Source organism: Equus quagga, chromosome 11 (assembly GCF_021613505.1).
Source record: "Equus quagga isolate Etosha38 chromosome 11, UCLA_HA_Equagga_1.0, whole genome shotgun sequence".
Classification (NCBI taxonomy): domain Eukaryota; kingdom Metazoa; phylum Chordata; class Mammalia; order Perissodactyla; family Equidae; genus Equus; species Equus quagga.
This window is the reverse complement of record NC_060277.1, coordinates 64,666,650-64,691,723: the sequence shown is the minus strand read 5'-3', so window position 1 is coordinate 64,691,723 and position 25,074 is coordinate 64,666,650. Positions and strand designations below refer to the sequence as shown.

The window sequence follows — 25,074 nt, the reverse complement described above, 5'->3', positions numbered from 1 at the left end:
TAGGTTTTGAAGTGGGGCGGGGGACAGCTTGCTGTTTTAAATTCAGTGCTCAGGATGGGTCTCATTGAGAATGCATTTGGACCAGTTTTGTGTTTGTATGAAGGGGAATGAGAGAGAGGCAACTTACGAACAATGTTGAGTAGACTCTGGATGTGTGAGGTGAGTATCGTAAATCAACCCCCCTGATATTTTCACTCCTTATTTTTACTACACAAGTGGTCCCATTGTAATGAAGATAATTAGACTCAAAGCAGTTATCACAAGGTTTGTGCTATAAATGTCTCCAAAATAACCCTGTGTGACAGCATAGGCTCAAATCGGATGCCATGATTTCTGGCCCCTTGGGTTTTAGGAGATCGAGAAAGCAGCTCATGTGAGAAGTCATGAGACTGCAAAGGGAGGGAGTGTGATAAAACAGACCATGGGGCTGCAGAGATCCCTGGCCGTGCCCCTGGGCCCTGGGCTTCACCTTGTCTTCCAGGGAGCCCGGGTGACAATAGCCAGTATTTCCTGGCTTGTCCCTACTAAGGGCTCCTGTATCTTACCCCCATTACCTTTAATCTTCACCGCAACCCTGCACAGGAGGAATTATTCTGTGGTTGAATAAACTCAAGCCCAGAGATTTCTGGCAACTTGACCAGAGTCATAGAGCTCTTGTTAGTGAAGGAGCTGGGATATGGCTTGTGGTCTATCCTTGTTTCATTTACTCTTCTGTGTCCCACCAACAAATGAATCTTTGTAAAATGTGCATTTCCCGTGTTGGTTCCTTGCACAACATCCCCCATTGAGTTCTTATTGTCAGAACTAAATTAGTTGCAGAGCAAGGTTGGGTTTCTAGGGCCTCATTCATTTCTATACTCTTTTTTTAAAAAGTGCATACTCAAACATTTGGGGAGCGAGGGGGATCTGAAACGTGGAAGAAGATAAAATAATCCATCGAAGTTCTATTGAAGATAGCCACTATTAACATTTCGCTATTTCTTCTTGTCTGCATTATTCATATAAATTTTAAAATAATTGTACTTATTTTATAAATACAATTTTATATATAATTTTGCATTCTGATTTTTGCTTAATGTGAACATCGTAAATATTTTCAATATTGCTACGTAATCTTTTTAAAATTATTGTGGTAAAAAATATATGTACTCCATAATTAGAATGTGGTTTTAATGGCTAGGCCATTAAATATTCTTTGAAGAACATTCTTTGAAGTTGCTATCCCATGGATCGGTTAACCATTCCATTACAATTGGATATTTAGGTTGCTTCCAACTTTTCGCTCTTTAAATAGCATAATAACATCCTTGACATAAAGGTTTTATTCCCCTGACTTTAGGATTATTTCCCAGAAATAGAATGATAAAGTATTTAATTGCTATGATTATTTGTGCCCACAACCTTGCCTGGAATATTCTCTATCCAAATCCTACCCATGCCGTACAACCCATTTCAGACTATCTCTCACTGATGGAGCTTCTCTGATATAGTAACCTAAGCTTGCCTCTCCTTTCACTGACTGTGGGTACCCAATATGGTGAGTAACTTCTGCCTTTCGAATTGTATCACTTCCTTGAAGGTGTGTCCCAGGTCATATACCTAATTTGTATCCCCTATAATGCTTCAGATGGTTAATAAGTACATACTCATTGATTGAGTGAATTTGTTTCACCTTTTGCTTCTTTTGAAAGGAAAATCCAGTTGCAGGGTGGCATCACTTCTATCGCACTTCGAGGGGAAGGGCACCAGTTTTTTGTAGGAACAGAAGAATCGCACATTTATCGTGTCACCTTCACGGATTTCAAAGAGACTCTCATTGCAACTTGTCACTGTGAAGCTGTCCAGGACATTGTCTTTCCATTGTAAGTAGAACAGGAAAATATTTTCTCCCCTAAAAATAAGAACATGGAGATGTGATCCAGCGTGCAAGGAAATTTAATTTTATTAATGTATTTTTAACATCTACTAATATAATTATGATTTTTTTCCTCCTTAACTTTTTCTATTGTAGTGAACTATTTTAATAGACTTTCTATTGCTTTCACCATGCTGCTGTATTAGTTTTCATAATTCAGATTTACATTGGGCTTCTTTAGAATGTTGACTTTTCTAATGAATCCATCATGGAAAGGGTAAACAGACTGGCAAAACTTTTCTATGTTTTCCCAGTGCTGTCTGCAAAAAGCTCAGTAGTGCCTTTTTCAAATTTCTTCCAAGTCATTTGTTTGAACTTCTTGGGTCTTCCAGGTTTGGCAGACTTCATGGTCATGGGCATAAGAGGTCTTTGGATGCAGTAGCTGTATTGCTTGGTCATGCCCTCACAGAACAAGTGAAACAACCATCAGCAGTTTTGATATCAAAGAGCTTCAGTCATAGTCTGCCATTATTTGATTTTGAAACACACTTTGTCTTTGGTGAGATTCGTTCCATGAAGTTGGTTAGACAGTTTTTGCTCTGAACTTCCTCAGTGTTTAGCTTGAATTTACAAAACTCAAATCATTGTTGTGCAGGTAGCCAGACTCACTTGGAACACTCAATCCTTAAGATCATGCAGTGTAGTTTGATTCCCTGAGCCATTATGATTAAGTTCTTCCAAATATTTCTGAGTGAAAATGACTAGTGCCTCCCATTAGGTGAATCTTCATTTGAAAATTGGTCATTTCCTTTCTGTCTCACTTTTTCCTCTTTTTCTAAGGAGCTTGGTAGAATCAATCTGTAAAATTATTTGGTCCTGGTGTCTTTTATAAGGGTAAGTTTTTAACTATCTTTTTAATTCTTATGTAGTTATTAATCTATTTGGGTTTGTGTTGCTGCTTTTACTTTTTTTTTTAAACAGCTTTATTGAAATATTTATGTACTGTAAAGTTCACCCATTTAGAACATACAACTCAATGTTTTTGGGCATATTTACAGAGTTGTGCAATGATCACCATAATCTAATTTTAGAACATTTCATTTTCCCAAAAAGAAACCTGCTAGCAGTCATTCCCCATTCCCCTTTGCTTCCTCCCTGTCACCAAGCTTAGTTGTGGAGATGACTGAGCTCAGAGGAAGCACTTGGAGTGAATGAGCATTGTGTCCGGGGCTGCATTCTTCCTTTAGTTGCTAATTTAGCTGTGTTAATGTACTTTGTTTTCAGCTGCTATTACTTTGTAAATCAAAACATTAATATATCGGGAAAAATATGTATGAACCAATGTGACTTCTACAATATTCTATCATTTGCCTCTTTACCAATTGCATATGAGTGAATTTATATTACAGAAGCACACATTGTAGCAAAAGAAACTGTCTTTTTCCAACCCTTTATTTTCAGCCTATTAGTATTGTTTAGTTTTAGGTAAGTCTTGGTCTTTTACTAGAATTTAATCCATTCATGCTTATTACTATCTAATAAACTTATAGATATTTTCTATTTAATGTTCCTTTTTTTTTCTCCGTTTCTTGTCTTTTATTGTAGTGATCATGTTTTATTTGTCCAGACTTCCCCTTCTCCACTGCACATGACTTGGAAACTATTCATTTTTATTTTTATTCATTTAGTTGTTACCCTTGAATTTTTAATATACATATTTAAAAACATATTTTTCTGTCAAAGACTACAGTTAACCAGCATTTATATCCTATCTTCCAAAAAAGCAAGAGTCTCAGTTTATTTTATTTCCCTCTTTCCCTTTCTCTCACCATCTCCCATGCTGAAATTACTTGGAATCTTAGATCCAGATTACATTATTGTTTTTTACAATTAATTACTTAGATTTAACTCTAACTTTTGTTCTTTGCTTTTATCACTCTCTTCTTTCCACACATCTCCCTCTTTCATTCTTTTATTTTATGTGTAGTTTTTCCAGAGACAGTCTGGGTGTAGGAAATTTGGTCCTTACTTATCTGAATATATCTTTGTTTTACTGTCAGATTGAATGATAGTTTGACTAAGAATAAAAAGGACTTTAATAAGCTTTGTGTTGAAGTGTAACATAGAGACAGACAGTACATAAATCATAGGTAACCACCTCATGAAGCATTACACTTATATGACTACCGCCCTGGTCAAGCACTAGAACACTTCCATCACTCCAAATGCTCCTCCCAATCACTACCTTCATCCTCCTCCTCAAAGATCATCACCACCTAACTTCCAGCCCCATAGATTAATTTTACCTGCTTTCGAGCTTTATGTAAATGGAATAGTTCAGTATGTACTTTGGAGGTCTTTTTGTTTTTCTCTATGGAAGCTTTTAATGTTGTTAGTGTCATACAGATCTTCTTAGCCTTAGTGCTTTTCTGTCTAGTTGTTTTATCAGTTACTGAGAGAAGTGTGTTAAAGTCTCAAGCAATGAATGTAGATTTATCTCTTTATTTCTGTCAGTTTTTGCTTCAGATATTTTGAACCATATATATATGTATACATATGTATAATTTGTAATGTCTTCCTGATACATTGACATTTTTATCACTATTAAGTGTCCCTTTTTCTCTAGTAATTCTTTTTGATCTGAAATCTCTTTTGTATGATTAACATCCAGCTTTTTTACTCTTTGCATCATACTTCTTTTTTTATCCTTTTATTTTCAGTATATTGTATCTTTATAGTTAAAGTGCATCTCTTGGAACAGCACATAATTAGTTCTTGCTTTTCTATCCAGTGTAATAATCTCTGCTTTTTATTTGTAATATTTAGTCCATTTGCATTTAGTATAATTTTTGATATGGTGGTAAATTTTCCATTTTACTGTTTGTTTTCTTTTGTCTCATCTGTTCTTTGTTCTTCTCTTACTTCTTTCCTGCCTCCTTTTGTGTTGATCCAATGTTTTTAGCCTTCCATTTTAATTGTTCTATTGGCTTTCTAGCTATATATCTTTGCACTAATTTTTTAGTGGTGTGCTAAGGATGACAATAATGTCATCTTTAATGTGTCATAATCTCTTAGAGTTAATATTGAATTACTTAAAGTAAAATACAATATAGAAACTTTCCCAACAGTATTCCCCTTAACCCAGCACCCATCCTTAGTCCTATTATTTTCATATATAGGAATTTATATTATAAACTCATCAATACAATATTATAAATTTTGCTTTAAATAGTATAAATCTTCTCAAGAATCTAAGAGAAGAATAGAAAGAATATGCCTTTTGTGCTTAACCAGATATTTGAGCTTTTCTGATGCTCTTGATTCTGTTTTAAATATTTAAGTTACCATCTGGTGAAATTTCCTTTCAACCTAAAGAAATTTGTTCAGCATTTTTAAAAAATATAGATCTCTGGTGAAGAATTCTTTCAGTTTTCATTTATCTGAAAGCATCTCTTTTTTTTTTAACACTTTGCCTTTGAAGAATAGTTGTTTCATTGGTTATAGAATTCTTGGCTGATAGTTTTCTATTCATTCATTCATTTGAATACATCATTCCAATGCCTTCTGGCTTCCACAGTTTCTAATGAGAAGTCATTCTGTATCTTATTATTGTTCCCCTCTTTGTAATGTTTCATTTTTCTCTGTCTATTTTCAAGATTTTCTCTTTGTTTTTGTTTTTTATCAGTTTGACGCTGATGTGTCTTGAGGTGGCTTTCTTTGTGTTTATCCTGCTTAAGATTTGTTGAGATTTTTGGATCTGTAAGCTGATGTCTTCCACAAAGTTGGAAAGTTTTCAGCCATTATTCCTTCAAAAATTTTCACCTTTTCTTTCCCCTATCCTCCTGAGATTCAAATTATACATCTGTTAAATAATTTGATATTGTCCCCTAGATCTTTAGGCTGTTCATTTTTCTTCTTTTTCTCTCTGTTTTTTTCATCATGTAATTTCCATTAAACCCACCTTCAAGTTCACAGGTTCTTTTGCCATCTCTAATCTGTTATGGAGCCCATCTAGTAAATTTTTTATTTCAGTTATTGTCCCTTTCAGCAAAGAATTTACATGTATACGTATAGGTGTATATATTTATTATAATAGTATATAATTATACTATTATACATATATAGTTGCTAGATCCCTGTTGAGATTACCTATCTGTCCATTTATTGATATCATAGTTTCCTTTAATACTTTGAACATATTTTCAGTAGTTGCTTTGAAGTCTTTGTCTGTTAATCCAATACCTCAGTCTACTTGGAATCAGTTTATTTTGACTGCCTTATTCTTGAATCATACTTTCCTATTTCTTTGCATGTCTGATTATTTTTTCTTGTAAACTTGGTATTATAGATAATACATTGCAGTAACTGAATTCTGTAGTGTTCTCTGAGGATTGTTGGCCTGGACTCAAACTGAAAATTTGGTCTCCCTCATAGTATGCAGCAGCTGGTGTTCTCATGGCTCCCACCTACTACTACTTTTTTATACTGGCTCTGGGTTCTCCTGTGGGCTTGCATAATTTGACAGTCACTCAAGGATCTATGCAGAGATGCAGCTTGTCCTCTCCAGAGTTTCCTTGCTTCTAGGAATTTCCCATTAATTTCCAGGTGTTCTTCTAACTTTAGGCCCTGGCTTCTGACACTTTAAGCCTGTAAGGTTCAGCTTTCTGTCACCCAGGCTGAGCACAGTTGGTGAATGTTTTCAGTTAAAAAGACCAAAAACTCTCAGGTTGACCCCACATAGCTCTGTCTTCAAAAATAGAACCCTAACAACAACAAAAAATCAACAGAATAAAAAAAGAAAAGTTGAATCCTCTCTGATCTCTGCCTGGTTTGTCTTTCTTGGGGTTTCCCCCACACATGTAGAATTTAGCTGTGAGACAGGAATTTGGGCAGTTTTTATAATCAGAATTTAGGTCTTACTCCTGTGGTTCTCTTGCTGCCAGGATTACCCCTTTATAGTGCAGCTGGTTTCCAGTCCTTCACTCCAATCTCCAGCACTTTTAGTGGGTAAGGCTGTGGTTTTTCTGCCATCTTTTTCTTCAGCCACCATAGCTATGGGAGTTGGGGCACCCTCAGTTTAGAAAGCCACACAGTAACGACTCTTAGCCCTTTCCAGTTGCATTTTTAAAAGAGTAAACTTTTCTTGACTTCTGTCTACTTTTAAACATTTTCAGTATCTTTAGGATTTTTTGTTCCTGTTATTGTTCATTTTATCAAGTTTTTATAATTGTTGTCTGTGGGAAGGTTTGTGTGGCCACTTCACTGCTCCAACGTTACAAGAAGTACTCTCTGCTTGTGCTTTTGAGCTGTATTTTTCTGCATTTTTGTTTCTCTATGAATCTTACGTGGCTGATTTCTATTTATCCTCAATGTTTCTGGCCAATTTGATGATAATCTTTCCTGCTTTCTTGACTTGTTAGTGAAAAAATCTATATATATCTGTATCTACATTTACATCAGCCTCTACCCTATCTCTGTCTCGATCATCTCTGTCTCTACCTTTATGTCTGCCTTCATTTCATGAGATTTGTAGATGGGTGGGAGGGAGCACATGGGCCTAGCGCACCGTCTTGATCCAGTCGGTTTGTTTTTTTCTGGAACATAACCTCTCAGATCCTAAACTAAGGATGATCTGCTACTCGAATGGCTCATTTTTGGACTAGGCTTGACTCCTGAGGAAGTGGACTGCCCATCAAGGGTAGGGAGAGTTTGGAAAGTTCTCTAGGTGCATTCATCCTGTGATATTTTATTTTCATGAGGAGTCCATACACCTCTTTAAAACGTCACTTTCCCCAAAGGAAGAGCTCATTCACTGAAGGCAGTATCCAATATAAAACATCTCTTATTTTAAATAAATATTAACAATCTAATGTTGGCTCGGTTCGACCTCTGTTAATCAGGACTGTCTGGCCAGGAGCTCTATCTCATCTGCTGTCCTGTTCCAGCACTTACTCTTTCTGAGTAACTAGTCCAGCAGTATAATTTTATCTCTGAACCCCAAAGCTAAATTTGTGGAAAAGATTCACTTACTTTTCTATTAATTCCAATGGAAGTAGACCTGAAAATAAGAGAGTGGGACTCTCTTTTTATGAAAGTGATCATGACGATAGGTAGAAATTTCTTTAGAAGTACTTAAATCTAAAAGTTAGCTCAGTCTCCACAGAGACTGTAGTAGAAATTCACACTTATAAAGCAGATGGATTTCATTGTATCTCAGTATTACTCCTTTTTCTTATCCAAATTGGAATAATCTGTACTTTTTGGACATATTAGTATTTTTCATTCTATTTACAAGTTGTCTTTTTCCAAAAAAATCCTAACAGACCAGTTACTTGGATTCTCTTCCTTGTCCACAATGTCACATTTTCTCATAACTAGGAAAAGAAGTGTTTTGAGTTATCTGCAAACATGAATTCTAGCACCTTTGTCATTGTCTTCTTCGAAATTTTAATAAGATTGTCTACTTTACAGGAAGGTTTGTTTAACCTCTTTCAATATAAATATTCCATGATGTATTTTATCTCAAGATATGTTACTTACTATCCTCCAGTCTAGCAGGACATTGAAAGACTCTTAAATGACATTTCTTTTTTGAGCAACTTTATCCCAATTCTTTCTCAAGGGAAGAGACTACAAAAGACTTTCCACAGATAATTTGAGGGCATCAAATGCCATTTTACACAAGAAGTCTGTAAGCCCATCAAGCCATGAGATAATTGGTGCTTAAGAAGCACCTATATCCTTGTGAAACACATGTTAGTGTCATGCATCTAAGAAAGACTGTGCATCTTTTACGGCTGCATCTCTTATTCACTCAATGGTTTCTTTGCAGTGGCACTGCTGAGCTGTTTGCCACCTGTGCCAAGAAAGACATCAGGGTGTGGCACACGCTGTCCAACAGGGAGCTGCTGCGGATCACTGTACCCAACATGACCTGCCACGGCATCGATTTCATGAGAGACGGCAAGAGCATCATTTCTGGTAATGTCCACACGCCAAGATTCGGCTTTGGGCTGTGTCTGTGGCTTTGGTTCTTGTCATTCTTGTTCTACGTTAGTCGCTGTATCTGGATTAACCTGGAACGGCCCACTGTCCACCCCCTCCTTGCTCCTAGTCTAGGCTCTCTTTGGAGTTCTCTTCCAGCCGGAAGACTTTCTGAGCTGGGAAGAACCAAATAGCAACTTCTTTTCTCCCAAATTGCTGCATATAGCCCGTAGCATTCTCTCTAGCGGGGAAATTTAGTAATTCAATTACAAAATGGATGTGAGACTTTAATGAGTACAGGGCACTTACGTTAGAACCTGTTTTGTTGTCCAAGAGATAAAAACCTCACAAACGAAGTTGTGCCTCAAAGGGAATTTATTTTATTATTTTTATTTTTTTAAAGATTTTATTTTTTTTTCCTTTTTCTCCCCAAAGCCCCCCAGTACACAGTTGTATATTCTTCGTTGTGGGTCCTTCTAGTTGTGGCATGTGGGATGCTACCTCAGCATGGTTTAGATGAGCAGTGCCATGTCCGCGCCCAGGATTTGAACCAACGAAACACTGGGCCGCCTGCAGCGGAGCGCGCGAACTTAACCACTCAGCCACAGGGCCAGCCCCTGGGAATTTATTTTTAACTCGATTTTTTTATTGAGTTTATGATAGTTTATAATCTTGTAAAATTTCAGTTGTACTTTATTGTTTGTCAGTCGTGTTGTAGGTGCACCCCTTCACCCTTTGTCCCGACCCCCCACCCCACCTTTCCTCTGGTAGCCACTAATCTGTTCGCTTTGTCCACATGTTTAAATTCCTCATATGAGTGGAGTCATACAGAGATTGTCCTTCTCTGTCTGGCTTATTTCACTTAACATAATTCCCTCAAGGTTCATCCATGTTGTTGTGAATGGAATGATTTTATTCTTTTTTTATGGCTGAGTAATAGTCCATTGTGTATATATACCATATTAACTCAATTATTTTTTGTCAAAATATTTTAACATAAATTATGGACACCATGATATTCTACCTCTAAATACTTCAGTATACATCTCTGAAAATCTATAAAATAATAATTTCTTCATATCATCTTAAGTTCAATTCATATACAAATTTCCCCAATGGTCAAAAAGTAAACTCACTGGTTCACATCAATGAAAATTCAAGTGGAGTTTTAGGCAAAGCTATTAAAATGGTGATACGAGGAACCCGTCTCATGCCCTTTTCTTGGCTCTATCTCCACCGTGTTGGCCTCTTCCTTGGGCATGTCTTCTCACATAGTGGCCACCAGGACCTCTTGGTTTACATTACACTTAGAGCTAACAAACCCTCAGGTCATTATCACCTCCCTTGTTCGCTTACACCCCACAACCATTTGCCCCTAAAGGCTCTCACTTTAGAGTATATCCAAGATTCTATCGCTTCTCATCATCTCTTCCCTTGTCTCAGCCACTATCATCTCTCTCCTAGATTATCCTCATAACTTCCTACCAGTTCTCCCTGCTTCTCCCCTTTCTCACCACCCTTCTCCCCCAGTCTACTCTCAACACAGAAGCCAGAAATCTCTTTTGAAAGTGTAATTCAGGTCATGCCATTTCTAGAGCTCAAAGGTCTTAGGTAGTAAAAGACAAAGTCCCTGCAGTTGCCTACAAGGCCCTATGTGACCTTCTCCTCCCCCACCTCCACCTTCTTACCTCTGTCTTTGTCTGTTCCCACTCACTCCCACTAGCCATATTTACTTCTTTGCCGTTCCTCAAACACATTGCATATAAGGCCTTTGCTCTAGCTGTTCAGTGTGCCTGGAATCTTCTTTCCCCAGATAGCCCCAAGACTCATTTCTCACCACCTCACTTCCTCAAATCTTTGTTGAGATGGGATCTACCTTGGGCATCCTATTTAAAATTGCTGAGGTCAAGAGGTGACACTAAAGCTGATGGGAAGGAGCCAGCCACATGAAGACCTGGGGGAAGAACATTCCAGGCAGAAGGAACAGCAAGTGCAAAGGCTCTGAGTTGGGAAATCTCTGGTGTATTTGAGAAAGAGAAACAGGACCGGTGTGTATGGAGCTTTGTGGGTAAGGTTGGGGTCAGGGTTCAGGGAGAGTGGTAGTAGAGGAGGTTGAAGAGTTAGAGGGCAGAGACTAGTTACTGTGGAGGATAAAGGAGATGAATTTTCCTTACAAGTATAGTGGGAAAAGCTTATGAAAGTTCTTGATCAAGGAGGTGACATGGTTTTAAGAGGTTCACTCTGATTCCTGCATGGATAACTGATTATAGGGGAGCAAGAGTCTAAGGCCAGGGAGAAAGCTGTTATAATAATCCAGGGAAGGGATGCTGGTGGCTTGGACAAGGGTGGTCTCAGTGGAGGAGTTAAGAAGTGGCCAGGTTAAGGATATTTTCTTTTCCTCCCCAAAGCCCCAATACATAGTTGTATATCCTAGTTGTAAGTCCTTCTAATTCTTCTTTGTGACCCATTGCCACAGCATGGCTACTGACAGACAAGTGGTGTGGTTCTGCACCCGGGAACCGAACCCCGGCCTCTGAAGCAGAGTGTGCTAAACTTTAACCACTAGGCCATCAGGGCTAGCTCTTGGGATGTTTTTTAACTATAGAGTTGATGGGATTTGCTGATGGATTGGAGGTTGGGTTGGGTTGGGTTGGGTGGATGGAATAGAGAGGAGTCAAGAATGACTCTGAAGTTCTTGGTTTGAGCAACTGGATGGATGGTGGCCACTTTTATTGAAAGGAGGAAGGTGATGGGAATGGGGGAACATCAGGTTTAAAGGTGGGAGGAGGAGTGGGAAGCCAACATTTATTTGGAGATGTCAAATTATCCATCCCAGGTGCAATATCAACCAGCTAGCTGAATGTACAAGCTTTGCAGCTCATGGGAGAGGTGGAAGCTGGCCCTCCCTTCCTTCCCACCCCAACTCCTCTCTCCTGGAGTGGGGTGCGCCTGGAGGCAGGCTCAACTAAGGCAAGCCACTGGTTTCCCTCAGCTGGGTGTGACCAGTTTGGGGAATCAGTGAGAGGAGGCTGATTCCTGGAAGTGTGTAGGGGACCGGCCTCTCTCCTCCATCACCACCCCTGCTCCCCAGGCCTAAATCTCATTTATGACTTATGAGAGCAACAGTCTGCGGAGGGAGCATGAGTGTACTGATCCTGCTGCCTTTTGTGTCCCTTTCACGCCAGCGTGGGACGACGGCAAAATCCGGGCCTTCGCCCCAGAGACGGGCCGGTTGATGTATGTCATTAACAATGCCCACAGGATCGGAGTGACCGCCATCGCTACCACCAGTGACTGTAAAAGGATCATCAGCGGCGGTGGGGAAGGGGAGGTATTGTTCATGAAGGCAAAATCTTTTAGAAATAGTTCTCAATTTAGAGCAACTGCCTCATAGGAGGCCACTTACTTGATTTTTTTTACCTGTATTAGGAGTCAAACAGCACCAGATTAAGATTTTGATGAAACCCTAAAATACATCATAAATTGAATTTCTAGTAATATAAATACACATATAAATACATTTGGTCACAGAAAGGACCTTTAAGATACAGACATGAAGGCATTCTGTATGGAATCAAGCTGTGGATCGAAGTTGATGTTTTGCCAAAGTTTTGGAATATTTGTTTTTCCTTCAAAGACCATAGTTACATAAATTGTCTTTATCTTATCTTTTAAAGGAGATGCTATTTTTGGACTCAATTCTTTAATCTACCCAGACATTTTGACCATTATTGTAAAATTGTTCCACTCCACCTTCTCCTTCCATCATTTCGTGGAGCCTAAGACTTCATGTCAGTGTCTCCTGTCGCCAATTCCCCAGCTCTTTCCCTATCAACGTGTTCCCTTTCCCGACATAAGACATTTTCTTTTCCTTTTCTTTTCTTCGTGCTATCATAGGAATGACTTATCAGGGAGAAGAAAGATACAGCATCTTGATGTCGCCTTTAGCAGAGTTGGGGCCAAGCAGAGTAGTGGCTGAGTGTTTGGGTTCTGGAGTCACACTGCCTGGGCTCACATTTCACTTTCACCATTTCCCAGCTGCGTGACCTGGGTCATGTTCTTTAACCTCTCTGTGCTTCAGTTTCCTGGGTGTAAAATGAAGACAACAATACTCCTATTCATGAGATATTTTACACTCTTAATTTTGTACTAAGTCTTCAAAGTCTGGTGTGCATTTTACATTCCGAGCACATCTCCCTCTGGACTAGCCACGTGGCGGGTGCTCCATAGACAGGTCTAGCCCTGGACCATCCACTCTGTTCTCTGCCTACCACTGCCTTCAAGGCTTTACTCTCTTCCCTTATCCCTTCAGCCACACTGTTGCTGACACCCTCAGCATCCTTGCTCCCTTAGTCTTTTGGGACATCTGCCTTGCTGATGCCCAGACTTGGCTTGGACCAGACCATCTGCACTCTGGGTGCCTGCGCCTGGCTGATGAGGGCTGTCCAAGAAACCACACGTTACAGATTCATTGCCCTGGGCCCCGCTCAGCAATCTTTTCACAGTGTCGGCTCCTCCGCCCGTTCCCCACAGTGACTGCAGACCTTTTCTTCCAAAAGACATGGTCTTCAAGGCCTTTGTAAGTGCTAGAGACCAAGGCTGCTGGTCAGCAGATGTGCACTGCGTGTGTATGAATGTAGCAGTTGCTGAAATACTCAAGTACTTCCATTTTCATTGGTAAATGGCCATTGCCTGAGGACCCCAGTCCCACCACCAAGTCCCCTCCCCCTAAGCATACCCAAAACTCTCTGCAATCCCGCAACTAAAGAGCTAATGCCCAGCTCTTCCAAAGTTCCAGTCCTAGGGCTGTTTGGCTGGTGCCCACACCATACTAGTTAGAAAATTTTAATTTGCTAATGACTGAACGTACACCTTCACATGTAGCAGGATTTCGAGATGAGGGATTTGTTTTCTTTGGCAATGGTCACCATCCCATCCAGTGTCATAACATAGGGCATTATTTGGACCCCATAGCAATTAATACAGCCCAGCTTATTTGGCATCACCTCATGCTGCCTCATTTTCTTTACTTTGACAATGTAGGAGGTGTCTTAGAATCTTTTTCTTACTTCATTTAAGGTTATTTTTCTCTTTTCTGGTACAAATAAGTCTAGTCTATTATTTATCCTAACTGGTTTTTAGTCTGGTGTTCACCAGACTACTGTCCTTTCATTGTCTTGTAATACTTATGTGAGATCGTTTCTGCTCTCCTTATTTTTTGTAAGTCCAATATTCACGATAAGAAGGTACACATATCTGACTACATTATTATGTTTTCTGGCATAGTTGTGTCAGAGTGTTTATCCATTACAGGACATACTATAGAAATGAAATCACTTCCCTTTTATTTATCCTTTTTTATTACAGTTAGGGCATCATATTGACTGTTTTTGAAATGTTGTGTGTAGGTAGTTGTATTAACTATGAATTTCATTTCAAGATAGTAAAGGGATGTTAGAAAATATTTGTTATAGAAAGTGGGTGTTGACTTTGGTGGGGTTGAGAACCATTGATTTTAAATGATTCATCAGCTGATGTGAAAGTTTAAATATGGCTCTGGGTACCCAAGAGATTTCCTGATGGCACCAGAAATTTGAGAGCAATTCTCAGCAGAAATGAGCAGACATATTATTTCACTTGGTTTAGCAGCAGCCTTTACATTATCAGTTTTAGCAGAGGGTGTCTGATAAATTTCTCAGCCCTATAAGTAGAAGCAGGTATAGGATCATTGGTAGCATTTTCCTGGCTCCATAGAAGAATATTTCTGTCCTACAACTTAGCATTCCCCTCCCATGCAGCTGAGATGAGAACAGGGAATTAAAGAAACAAGTCAAGCACAGGGAAGATGAAAAAGCTCTTGGAATCTTTTTGTATCCCTTCAAAAGTCCTCAGTTTGTATTAAGAGCCTGTGCTTTGTGGCTTTCAGGTGAGGGTGTGGCAGATAGGCTGCCAGACCCAGAAGCTGGAGGAGGCCCTGAAGGAGCACAAGTCCTCTGTGTCCTGCATTAGGGTGAAGAAGAACAACGAGGAGTGTGTCACGGCCAGCACGGATGGGACTTGCATCATTTGGGACCTTGTGTAGGTACCTGTGATGGGGAAGACGATGCGGCACTTACACCACCACCAATTCCAGCATTTTATTGAACTTGAGAGAAGATTCAAACGAAGGGCAGGAATCTTACTTAAGGCAACAGTAAAGAGATGTTCAGCAGAAGCCATTCACCTCCATGACTGTCCAGGGTTTACAGATGCTGTTAGAAAGGGGATAGTTTCCAGGAAGAGCTGGATGTTAGAAGTTTCTGGATGGCTAGGGAAGTAGCTTTCTGGATACACACAGTGAAGTAGGATTTAACTTACACTAATTCAACTCTAAGTACGCCCAAAAAAGGGAGAAGGGAAATAACTTCAATAATGTAGGCAGTTCCTGTGGTCATTCCACACTGTCCAGTCAAGCCCAGAATGAGCTTGCCATAGTGGGTGGGAGTAGGAGAGTGGCATAAATTTGCCCTTCCCCCTGAGCTGGCCACATTCTCAGGGACCCCCTGTACTGTGAGAATATCACTACCTCACAGAGTGCTTGATCCCAAGCTAATTAGACCAAAGCATGTGAACTGTATTGTTGGAGTAATTCAAAGGATTTTCAAGGATGATTTTTCAACTATATGCATTTTTGCTGTGTTTTTATTTAGAATTAGACCTATTTTCCCAACCGCTCTCCCCACCCAGCACCCCTCTACCACTCCTAAGATGCCTCACCTCTCTATCTGCATCAGATAGACTTGAGGAGGTACAGAGGTGGGAGAAGAGACATCTATACCCATATCTACATTAGACATAGAAGTCTCCTCTTCCGCCTCAGTATAGATATATATAGATACATATGGATGGCAAAGGAATATGAAATGTTCTTGATTGGGGAGAAGAGACTGGGAACTAAAGGCAAAGGCAGAACACTTTTTATTTAATACATTAAAAAACAAAAACCAAAGCAAACCTCTGTCTTCTAGCCCTGCGTGTCTCTAACTTTGATGTGCCTGAGGAATCACCTGGGGATCTTGTTAAAATGTAGATTTTGAATCAGTAGGTCTAGAGTGGCACCTGAGATTCTGCATTTATAACAAGCTCCCAGTGAGGCCCCTGGTGCTGGCCCGACACACTTGCAGGAGGTGTTAGCCTCCACCTGACCATCACACTTGAAAATACACAACTAGAAGGTGTTAAAAACCACAATTCAACTGAGCAAATTCGAAAAGCTAATTGGCTTAATTCAACCATTCATGAATCAGGCAGCATCCCATCCAGCAATTCGAAAGGAGCTCCAAGGAGCTATACAAAATGGGAAGCTTTTATAGGCAGAAAGGGGACAGGGACAAGAAAAGAATGGATTAACTTACTACCTTTCCTTGGGGGATGGAAAGAGTCCATCAGGCGGATTACCTTACTACTGCTGACCAGCGCATTCCAGACTGGTGAAGATTACATTCCCGAGGGAAGTTGAAACTGCAATTAGCTTGGGTATTAAATCTCAGTTTGGTGTCGTGGCTTAGCACAAGTGACTCCATTTTGGGCCTGTTGTCTCTTTTTTAACAAAGGTATGTATAAACTTATTTCCATGGATGGTTTATGACCACCTCAAATCTTTAAAGTCTCCCTGTTGTGTAGCAAGAATATTTGCTTAATTTGTACCAAAATCTTTAAAAAATGTTCTGCCCAGATACCATGTTTGAAAACCTCCACAATGAGAAGAAACTGTGCAGAAGGTGCACTTTTTTTAGCCAGTAGAGCCTGGCCTGTGAAATGGCCACCCAGTCACATCATCTATGGAAGGAGAAGCAATATTTACCTACTTCGTGGTATAGCTTCTAAAGCAGTGTTTCTCGAACAATTGCACACATGAGAATCAACTGGGATGCTGATTGAAAACGCAGATCTGTGGGCCTCATCCCAACCTAAGAAATCCAAACCCCTAGAAGTAAAGCCCAATAATAGCCATTTTTAAGAAGCCTTTCCCCACACTTTGCTGCTCAGCTTATAGGGACCTTCCCTTCAAATTGGTGGCCTCAAGACTAAGGTACCACGTGTGGAAGACAGCAGGTTGACTCTGAGTCCAGGCTCTCCTCCTCCTTCTCACTGGAACTGGAGAAGACTTCCCATGGAGTTCTGCCCTTTGTCTTTAGACAAGGGCGCTGCCCAGCATCTTCTGACTGCCGTGAGAGGTGTAATGGGAGGATGCAGAAGTGGCGTGGGCAGACTAACAGGAAGTCTATTTGGGATAAATAGACCAACCCAAGTCCCAGCTGGTACCAAATCCAGTTTGAATAGGACGTAAGTTTTCTAGGGAAGAGAAAGTTGAGTTTCACAGCTTTTGAATCTATTTTTCAGGCGTCTTAGGAGGAATCAGATGATCCTGGCCAACACCTTATTCCAGTGTGTTTGTTACCACCCTGAAGAGTTCCAGATCATCACCAGTGGGACAGACAGAAAGGTGAGTACTCCAGCAAGAGGCAAGAGCTTTCTGGTACAAGAGAAAAGTAGTGAAGTGCTGTGGCCAAGGGTGCAGGTTGTGCGGTTGAGCCATGCCAGTTCAAACTACGGTGTCGCTGTTGGTGAGCCGTGTCACTTGGGAAATGCTATGTAAGTTTTTGGTGCCTTTGCCTCCTCGTCTGTAAAATGGAAATAACGATACCACTGACCTCATAGAGTGCTGTGAAGATTAAAGTCATACTTGAATATAATGCTAAAAGCAGGGGACACATAGTAGGTACTCAATAAGTATTGCTTTTCATTATTAGGAAATTTCAAAGCCTGGAACAGAATTGCTGTGCCCAAACCACTTGTCACTGTGACTAAATTCAAATCAAATGACAATAGAGCTCCTCATCTCTTCTTATCCCTCTACTGCATCAATATATTAACAGTCTTCTTAGCTGGGGAGTCCATGTCCTCGGATGAAAATTGGTCTTTCTTTTTGGGGGGATATTTCTGCCTTAAAGTGAGCCAAGAGGCTTCAGGAAAGAGGCACGTGGAGACGTGAGGATGCTGGGGTGTCTTCCACCCTCCCAGCCATAGCAGATCAGCCAGATCGTGGCCTAATTACCTGCACATCCAATTAATAGATTTGGATTCCCCTAATTCAGACTTTAAGATAATCGAAGAAGAGGTTGCATATTTATCTTTTCACTAGCAACAGAAAAGCTGATGGAGTTAAAGCATAAAAATGTGGTAGGAAAAATGCTAAAGGTGACTCCCCTCCGACCCCCAGCACCAAATTAGAATCGAGGAGTGGGGCTCTTTCCTGTTGAAGGTTCCCAGGTGACTGAGAAGTACTGTCTGAAGACACTTTGTCATAAAAATCCAAGAAACGTTGCCTGGTCCAACCAGGATTTGCCTGACACAGGTGGAATATTGTGGGAGGGCATGTTGGACTCTGTTCTAGCCTCTGTAGGTTGGCCTTCTTAGTGTCTTTGTGTCTCATCTGCCCAGTTGGCTTACGCCTGCCCATCCCCCAACCCCATGTTTGACTCATGGTCTAAGTGGGCTTCCTCTTGGAACTGGGGTGGAATGGATATTACACGGTGAATCACAACATCACTATAAATGCTTTGATATATGGTTCGTGAAGTTTCTAAATTAGTGTGACATCTGCCATATTCTAAGTTTCAGTTTATAAGACTTGAAACAGTCTATTTCCCTCTTATTAGAATTTTCACCAGAATATTCAAACCATAAATCGTAAATCTGTAAAACTATTCTAAGTGCTGGGGACGTGACCCTGTCCCTGTTATCGTGGAGCTTACTTACTTTACGTATTTATTTTGGGTGGGAGGGGATGGAATTGGACAGTACACATGTAAATGAAGACATGAATGAACTACGAGTAATAAGCGAACAGGATGAGATGAGATGGTGAAAGGGCTGAAATGAAAATAGAGCAGGTTAGATGATACCAGCTGAGGAGAAGGAACTGCCTCAGCCAGGATGGTCAGCAAAGGCCTCCTTAAGAGAGGTGACATTTGAGCTGAGGCCTCAATGACAGAAGGACCTAACCAAGCTTAGATCTCTGGGAAGACCATCCTAGGCAGAGGATTCTCCGGAAAGCCTGAGGCCCCATGAGGTTGCCCAGGAGAGGGTCACTTTGATCTCTTGACCCAAGAAAGCAAGGAGTCAAGCACCAACTACTTAAATGGGTGTGATTCCTGAGAAACTAGGATTTTGGCATGCGTCTATACTCCTTTATGCTTTTACTATGAAAACAGAACTTTCTGTTAAAGCAATCAAGCATCAGTAGAAATTATAAAGTCAAAAAATACATATATATTTCAGGGCCAGCCAGGTGGCATAGTGGTTAAGTTTGTGCGCTCTGCTTTGGTGGCCTGGGGTTCACTGGTTCGGATCCCGGGTGCTGACACGGCACAACTCATCAAGCCATGCTGTGGCAGGCATGCCACATACAAAATAGAGTAAGATGAGCACAGATGTTAGCTCAGGGCCAATCTTCCTCAGCAAAAAGAGGAAGATTGGCAGCAGATGTTAGCTCAAGGCTAACCTTCCTCAAAGAAAAAAAAAACGAGGTTCAAAGTTCAAAAAGCAAAAGCAGTATATTCATAGAAAAATCTCCTTTCTTTGAGCCTGTTTCCCCCAACCCCTAAGCTAGTTCTCCTCCCCAGGAGCGGACCCACGTTATCACTTTGTCTTTAAACCCCACCCTGTAGAATGTTTTATTGCTTTGAGGCAGAAGAGAAAGCTGGGAATAGGGTGGGGTGAGGAAGAGAGAGGGTGGGCCACAGTAAGCCGGTGACCCTGTAAGGCCCAGCCTCCAGAGCTGTCTGCACTGCTCATTCCTCAAACTGAAGGCAGGAAACGCTTTCCCCTTCCACCAGGCCTGAAGCTTTGCTCTCCTGCTTTAAGAGCAGAGGCAGGAAAGTGGATGCCGTGGCTGTTTTCTTCTTTCTTTTACAGCTTGCTTCAGACTCCATCTGCTTAGTCTGATTGAAAGCACTTTCTGCCACAGTCCGGCTTTACCAGCATATCAACATCTCTTTAAATAGAATGCAAATTTAAAAATCAATACCAAAAATATTAAAATGGTTTCTCCACCCCCTGCTTTAGCCTATTTATAATTTCAGCCCGTATATCATCCCATAGTATATTTTTGCTACCTTCTATATAAAGTAGAACCATCTTTTGTTAGCATGTGCGTGGATGATTCCACTGAGCTGAATTCTGCCTAATGCTTCTTTCCTGAATTCCAGATTGCTTACTGGGAGGTATTTGATGGGACAGTCATCAGAGAGTTGGAAGGCTCCTTGTCAGGGTCAATCAATGGTATGGATATCACACTGGAAGGAGTGTACTTTGTCACAGGTTAGTCCTGGGATAAGAAAAGAAAACCAAGCCTGGTTTATTTTCAATGGGAACGTGGAACTCCAGGCAGGAGGCAATTGGAAGTGACTGCAAAAGGGTCTAAAGGGCAATGTGGTTAGATTCAGGCTGGAGCACCGCAGCCAGTGTGGCTGGAAAAGAAATACCCAGAAGTCACATTTCAGTGAGTGGAAACATTTGCCCGGGAGCCTTAGGAGCACAAATAAAAGCTAAGCCTTATTTTGCTTGTTTTTTTTCTGGTGGGCATCGTAATAGAAATGGGCCTTTAAATGGCTTAGGCTGCCCAGTGTTATTTTCTACTGACGTCTTAAATGCCAGGCTTTTAAATCAGCATTTCCAGGAGGCATTGGCCACACAACATGCCAATTGGAACAACACCAATATCATTTTCTGCCAAGCTCTTTGCTTCTTCAGGACATTAACAAATAAGTGCTCCCGATGATTTAAAGTTTCGCAAACACAGTTCCTTAGAGCAAGATAGAAAGCTAGCCACGGAGTGATCCCAATTACACACACAGACGTCTGTATACCTGTACGCTTAGACAGAAAAGACTGGAAGGAGCTAAACCAAGATTTTATTAGTGGTTATTTCTGGGTGGTGGGGTCAAGGGTGATGTCGCCTCTTTGTATTTTTTTCCCCAAATTTACTCCAACAGATCTGGATTTTTATAATCAAGTAAAAGAATTATTATAAAGACAGATTTTTTTCTCCCTTTAAGTTTGCACACGGGAAATGTGTTGAAAAGGAGCCAGTTATTTGAAATCAGGGCTGTTTCTCTCTATTCTATTGCAGCAATGCCATATAACTGTTTGTCTTTTTCAGGGGGAAATGACCATCTGGTCAAAGTTTGGGATTATAACGAGGGTGAAGTGACTCATGTTGGGGTGGGACACAGTGGCAATATCACCCGCGTCCGGATAAGTCCAGGAAATCAGTACATCGTCAGCGTAAGTGCCGATGGAGCCATTCTGAGATGGAAGTACCCATCTGCCTCATGAAGCGGCAGAGACTGCCTGGCGCACCACGCTGCACGCGGTCCTGCTGAAGGCTGAGCTTAGATGGCACCAAGACTGATCTTGATTTCGCACATCTGTGTTTTTTTCTTTAGTCAAAATATTTTATGTTTTAAGTTTCTCCTTTCCTTTATAGAATGCATTTTACATTCTTAAATTGTATATTAAAATCAAAATATGTTCAAGAATAATTTGTCCAGACTGTAAGAGTTTTCTATTATGAATAGATTCCCAGATGTTGGTTCCTATCATAATCTGTTTTCTGTGACTCTGCCAAACCCACAGCCCCTCCTCATATTATTATTATTTTTTTTTGAGGAAGACTAGCCCTGAGCTAACATCTGCCAGTCCTCCTCTTTTTGCTGAGGAAGACTGGCCCTGAGCTAACATCCATGCCCATCTTCCTCTATTTTATATGTGGGACGCCTACCACAGCATGGCTTGCCAAGCGGTGCCATGTTCGCACCCGGTATTCAAACCTGCAACCCTCGGTCCCGCCTAAGTGGAACGTGCACACTTAACTGCTGCACCACCGGGCCAGTCCCCCTGCCTCATGTTTTGTCCACAGATGGATTTGGGAAATCCTCTAAAAGGAAGGGAGGTGAGCTTACCTTCTCAATCAGCATTTCACTGGTCAAGCTTCGTGGGGCACGATGTGGATTTGAATCCAGATCTTGGGTAGGTTTCTTTTTTTTTTTTTTTTAAAGATTTTATTTTTTCCTTTTTCTCCCCAAAGCCCCCCGGTACATAGTTGTGTATTCTTCGTTGTGGGTTCTTCTAGTTGTGGCATGTGGGACGCTGCCTCAGCGTGGTCTGATGAGCAGTGCCATGTCCGCGCCCAGGATTCGAACTAACGAAACACTGGGCCGCCTGCCGCGGAGCGCACGAACTTAACCACTCGGCCACAGGGCCAGCCCCGGGTAGGTTTCTTTTTCAAAAACTCTCTGAGCCTCTGTTTTCTCTTTTGTAAAGCAAGAATAAATTTCTGCTCAAAAGATTCTTGTGAGAATTAAGTGAAATAATGTATTAAAGCATTGGCAGAGTTCCTGACACACAGAGTTAAACATGAATTATGGTGCTTTCTCCGAGAAAATGTGTGTTGTTGGGGATCTTAGGGTGATTATCAAAGATGAAATTTCAAAGATGCTTTTTTGGAGTTGGCCATAAAATCTTTCTGTTGTACTTACCATCAGAAGGGCGAGGGAATGGACCTTTTGTATTAATCATCCAACCAGGTATGCTTTCCCAGATAGGGTAAATAATGGCATCTTCCAGAAACAGCTCAGGTCTCCAATGCACAGCGGTCTTTTGTTCTAAGCATATTCTTTATCACTTAACTAATGCTTCTTTTTTGCTGCTGCCCTCTTTGACATACAAAGGCGGATATTTAATAAATGGTCACACATTTATCCAATAATAAGTAGCATTTCAGGCTGTTGACATAGTAATGCATCCTGCTGATCTCTTTTTGAACTAGAAATTGATGAGAAATCCATTTTGTAAGACTTTGCCTGATTAATTATAAACCTGACAGTTACAGGGTAAAGCGAGCAGAGGTCCTCAGAGTTACCCAGGGAATCAAGGGCGGGGCAAGGCCAAGCCCAAGCCCATTCTGATTGGGCAACAATCCAGCAGGGACCTCACGTCAAGGAGTGAACAGAAGACCGCGTAAGGGGCGCGCCTGGGAGCCGAAACACTTCCTGGTAAGCAAATACCTGTACTGAGGTTGGAAAGAGCCAACTTGTGAGTGGCAGTCCGCAGACCTCGGTCCAGTTCCCGTTTCCCTGCTTACGGGTCTTGTGGCCTCGGTAGGTTGCGTTAACCTCTCTGAGCCCGTTTCTTCACCATTTGAAGCCAGGATGATCAAGCCTTGCTTGCAAGCTTTTGGAAAATGACTCTAACCTAGTCTCTAGTTTAAAAAAGCAAACGTATAACTATCGCGGCTGTTTCACGCGGGGCAACTTGGGGTCCCAGTTCTGGTCCCAGGATGGCGGGTCCAGGCAAAGGCTCTGCCTGCCCTACGGCGCAAACCGGCTGGAAGGAGGTGGCGCCACCTGTCCGCACATACCTGTGCTTGCCGAGGAGCCAGCGCTCACAAAAGCGCCCCCCACCCCTTCACAGCTCCCAGTGCACGCCTCTCACTACTCCAGAGGCTGCCAGTGGACAGTCTTCCTCTCCCTTTTCTTCATATTCACCTGGACGTAATTACAAGAAACTTAAAAATTGCCGGGGCTTTGTAATTTACTAGGCGCTTCCAAATTTATCGTTCCTGTTATTTCCACAGCTTGAAGCCTGGGAGGGGAATAGGAGCAGAGGTTAAATTCAGGTCCGTCTGTTTACACGCTGTAAGGAAGGGTGGGGAACTCGAACTCAGCGACTCCCAGTGCTTTTATTCCCTGTCCGCGCCGCGGGGGGCGGGCCCCGGCGGGGGTGGGGGCGGCCGGGCGCTGCCCTTGGGCGGGCCTTACGGCCGGATTCCCGCGCGGGGCGGGGCGGCCCCGCCCTTGGCTCCGCCTCCGCCGGGTGGCGACACACCTGGCCCGCAGGTAGCCGGCGCCCGGGCGCTTTTCTGAGGCTGTAAGGGCCTGTTAGAGGCGCGTCCGCCTCGGGTCCCGGGGGCTCCCCGCGGGGAGGTGCGCCGGCGGGAGTCATGGACCCGGGCCCGGGGGCCGCGGCAGGAGAGCGGCTGCCCGCGCCCCGGCCCCGCCGCCGCCGCTCCCTGCGCCGCCTGTTCAGCCGCTTCCTGCTGGCGCTGGGCAGCCGCTCCCGCCCCGGGGACTCGCCGCCCCGGCCCCAGCCCCAGCCCCAGCCGGGACACTGCGATGGCGACGGTGAGGGCGGTTTTACCTGCGCCCCCGGCCCCGCTCCAGCCGCCCCCGGGAGCCCCGGGGAGGAGCGCCCACCCAGATCCCAGACCCAGCTCCCCGCTGGCGATGGGGCGCGGCCCCCGGGAGCGCAGGGCTTGAAGAACCACGGCAACACCTGTTTCATGAACGCCGTGGTGCAGTGTCTCAGCAACACCGACCTGCTGGCCGAGTTCCTGGCGCTGGGGCGGTACCGGGCGGCACCGGGCCGCGCCGAGGTCACCGAGCAGCTGGCGGCGCTGGTGCGCGCGCTCTGGACACGCGAATACACACCCCAACTTTCCGCCGAGTTCAAGGTAGGCAGCGCTCTGAGCCTACCGCCCTTGCCGCTCGGCGGCAGCCGCGTTTTGGCCCTTCTGGTTTCTCTTCTTGAAGAGTGTATGCTCCGTCAGGAGAGGGTTTCATGGGACCTTCTTTAAATGACATTGACTAGTTCAGCCTCGGGTTACCGCCTTTGAGTTGATTTGTTATGCTATCGCTTGCAGACGTTTTCTTATGAATTAATTTCCCCTAGGTATTTTGAGGGGTGCGAGTGCAGGGACTGGCAGATTTGAGTGTATTCAGCATTTTTGCGTCCAACAGACGTTTGTTGAAGTATTGAAGGCCTTGTGGGCCAGGCAATGTTCTAAGGCTAGGGAGAGAGTCTCCAGTCTGGAGGGGTGCAGTGTGGGGAGTCGGACTTCCACGGCCAAGACCTTGGAGGAAGGAGGTGACGCTTGGGTTGAGATCTGATTGATGAGAAGGACTCAGCCAGGCCAAGATCTAGGAATAATCCCGGTAGAGAGAGGGCAAGTACAAAAGCCATATGCTTGAAGGAGCTGAGAACTGAAGGCATGGAAGGAAAATTAGTGTGGCTGGAGCCCTGGAGGGTAGAGTGGGGCGTAGATGAGGTCAGCCAGATCACATAAGGTCTTGGACACAACGGTAAGGAATTTGGATTTTATTCTAAGCCCAGTGGAAGCTGAGAACCTGTGG

At 42.6% G+C, this 25,074-nt stretch overlaps 2 protein-coding genes across 4 annotated transcripts in view; both read left to right on the top strand.

Annotated features, from left to right (window-relative positions):
- The window catches only part of CFAP52 (cilia and flagella associated protein 52), a 40,827-nt gene extending 19,407 nt beyond the window's left edge, over positions 1 to 21,420 (top strand). Inside the window, exons 8-14 of the mRNA XM_046674649.1 lie at positions 1,692 to 1,862; positions 8,688 to 8,836; positions 12,025 to 12,170; positions 14,766 to 14,917; positions 17,222 to 17,324; positions 20,092 to 20,203; positions 21,045 to 21,420. Coding sequence (XP_046530605.1) covers positions 1,692 to 1,862; positions 8,688 to 8,836; positions 12,025 to 12,170; positions 14,766 to 14,917; positions 17,222 to 17,324; positions 20,092 to 20,203; positions 21,045 to 21,220 — 1,009 coding nt within the window. The 3' untranslated portion in view covers positions 21,221 to 21,420. The remainder of the gene's footprint in view (positions 1 to 1,691; positions 1,863 to 8,687; positions 8,837 to 12,024; positions 12,171 to 14,765; positions 14,918 to 17,221; positions 17,325 to 20,091; positions 20,204 to 21,044) is intronic.
- A 2,334-nt stretch (positions 21,421 to 23,754) lies between these two features.
- USP43 (ubiquitin specific peptidase 43) overlaps positions 23,755 to 25,074 on the top strand; it is a 58,913-nt gene continuing 57,593 nt past the window's right edge. For all 3 annotated transcript variants that reach the window (XM_046677449.1, XM_046677447.1, XM_046677446.1), the window contains exon 1: positions 23,755 to 24,395. In XM_046677449.1, the coding sequence (XP_046533405.1) occupies positions 23,886 to 24,395 (510 nt within the window). In that variant the 5' untranslated portion in view covers positions 23,755 to 23,885. The remainder of the gene's footprint in view (positions 24,396 to 25,074) is intronic.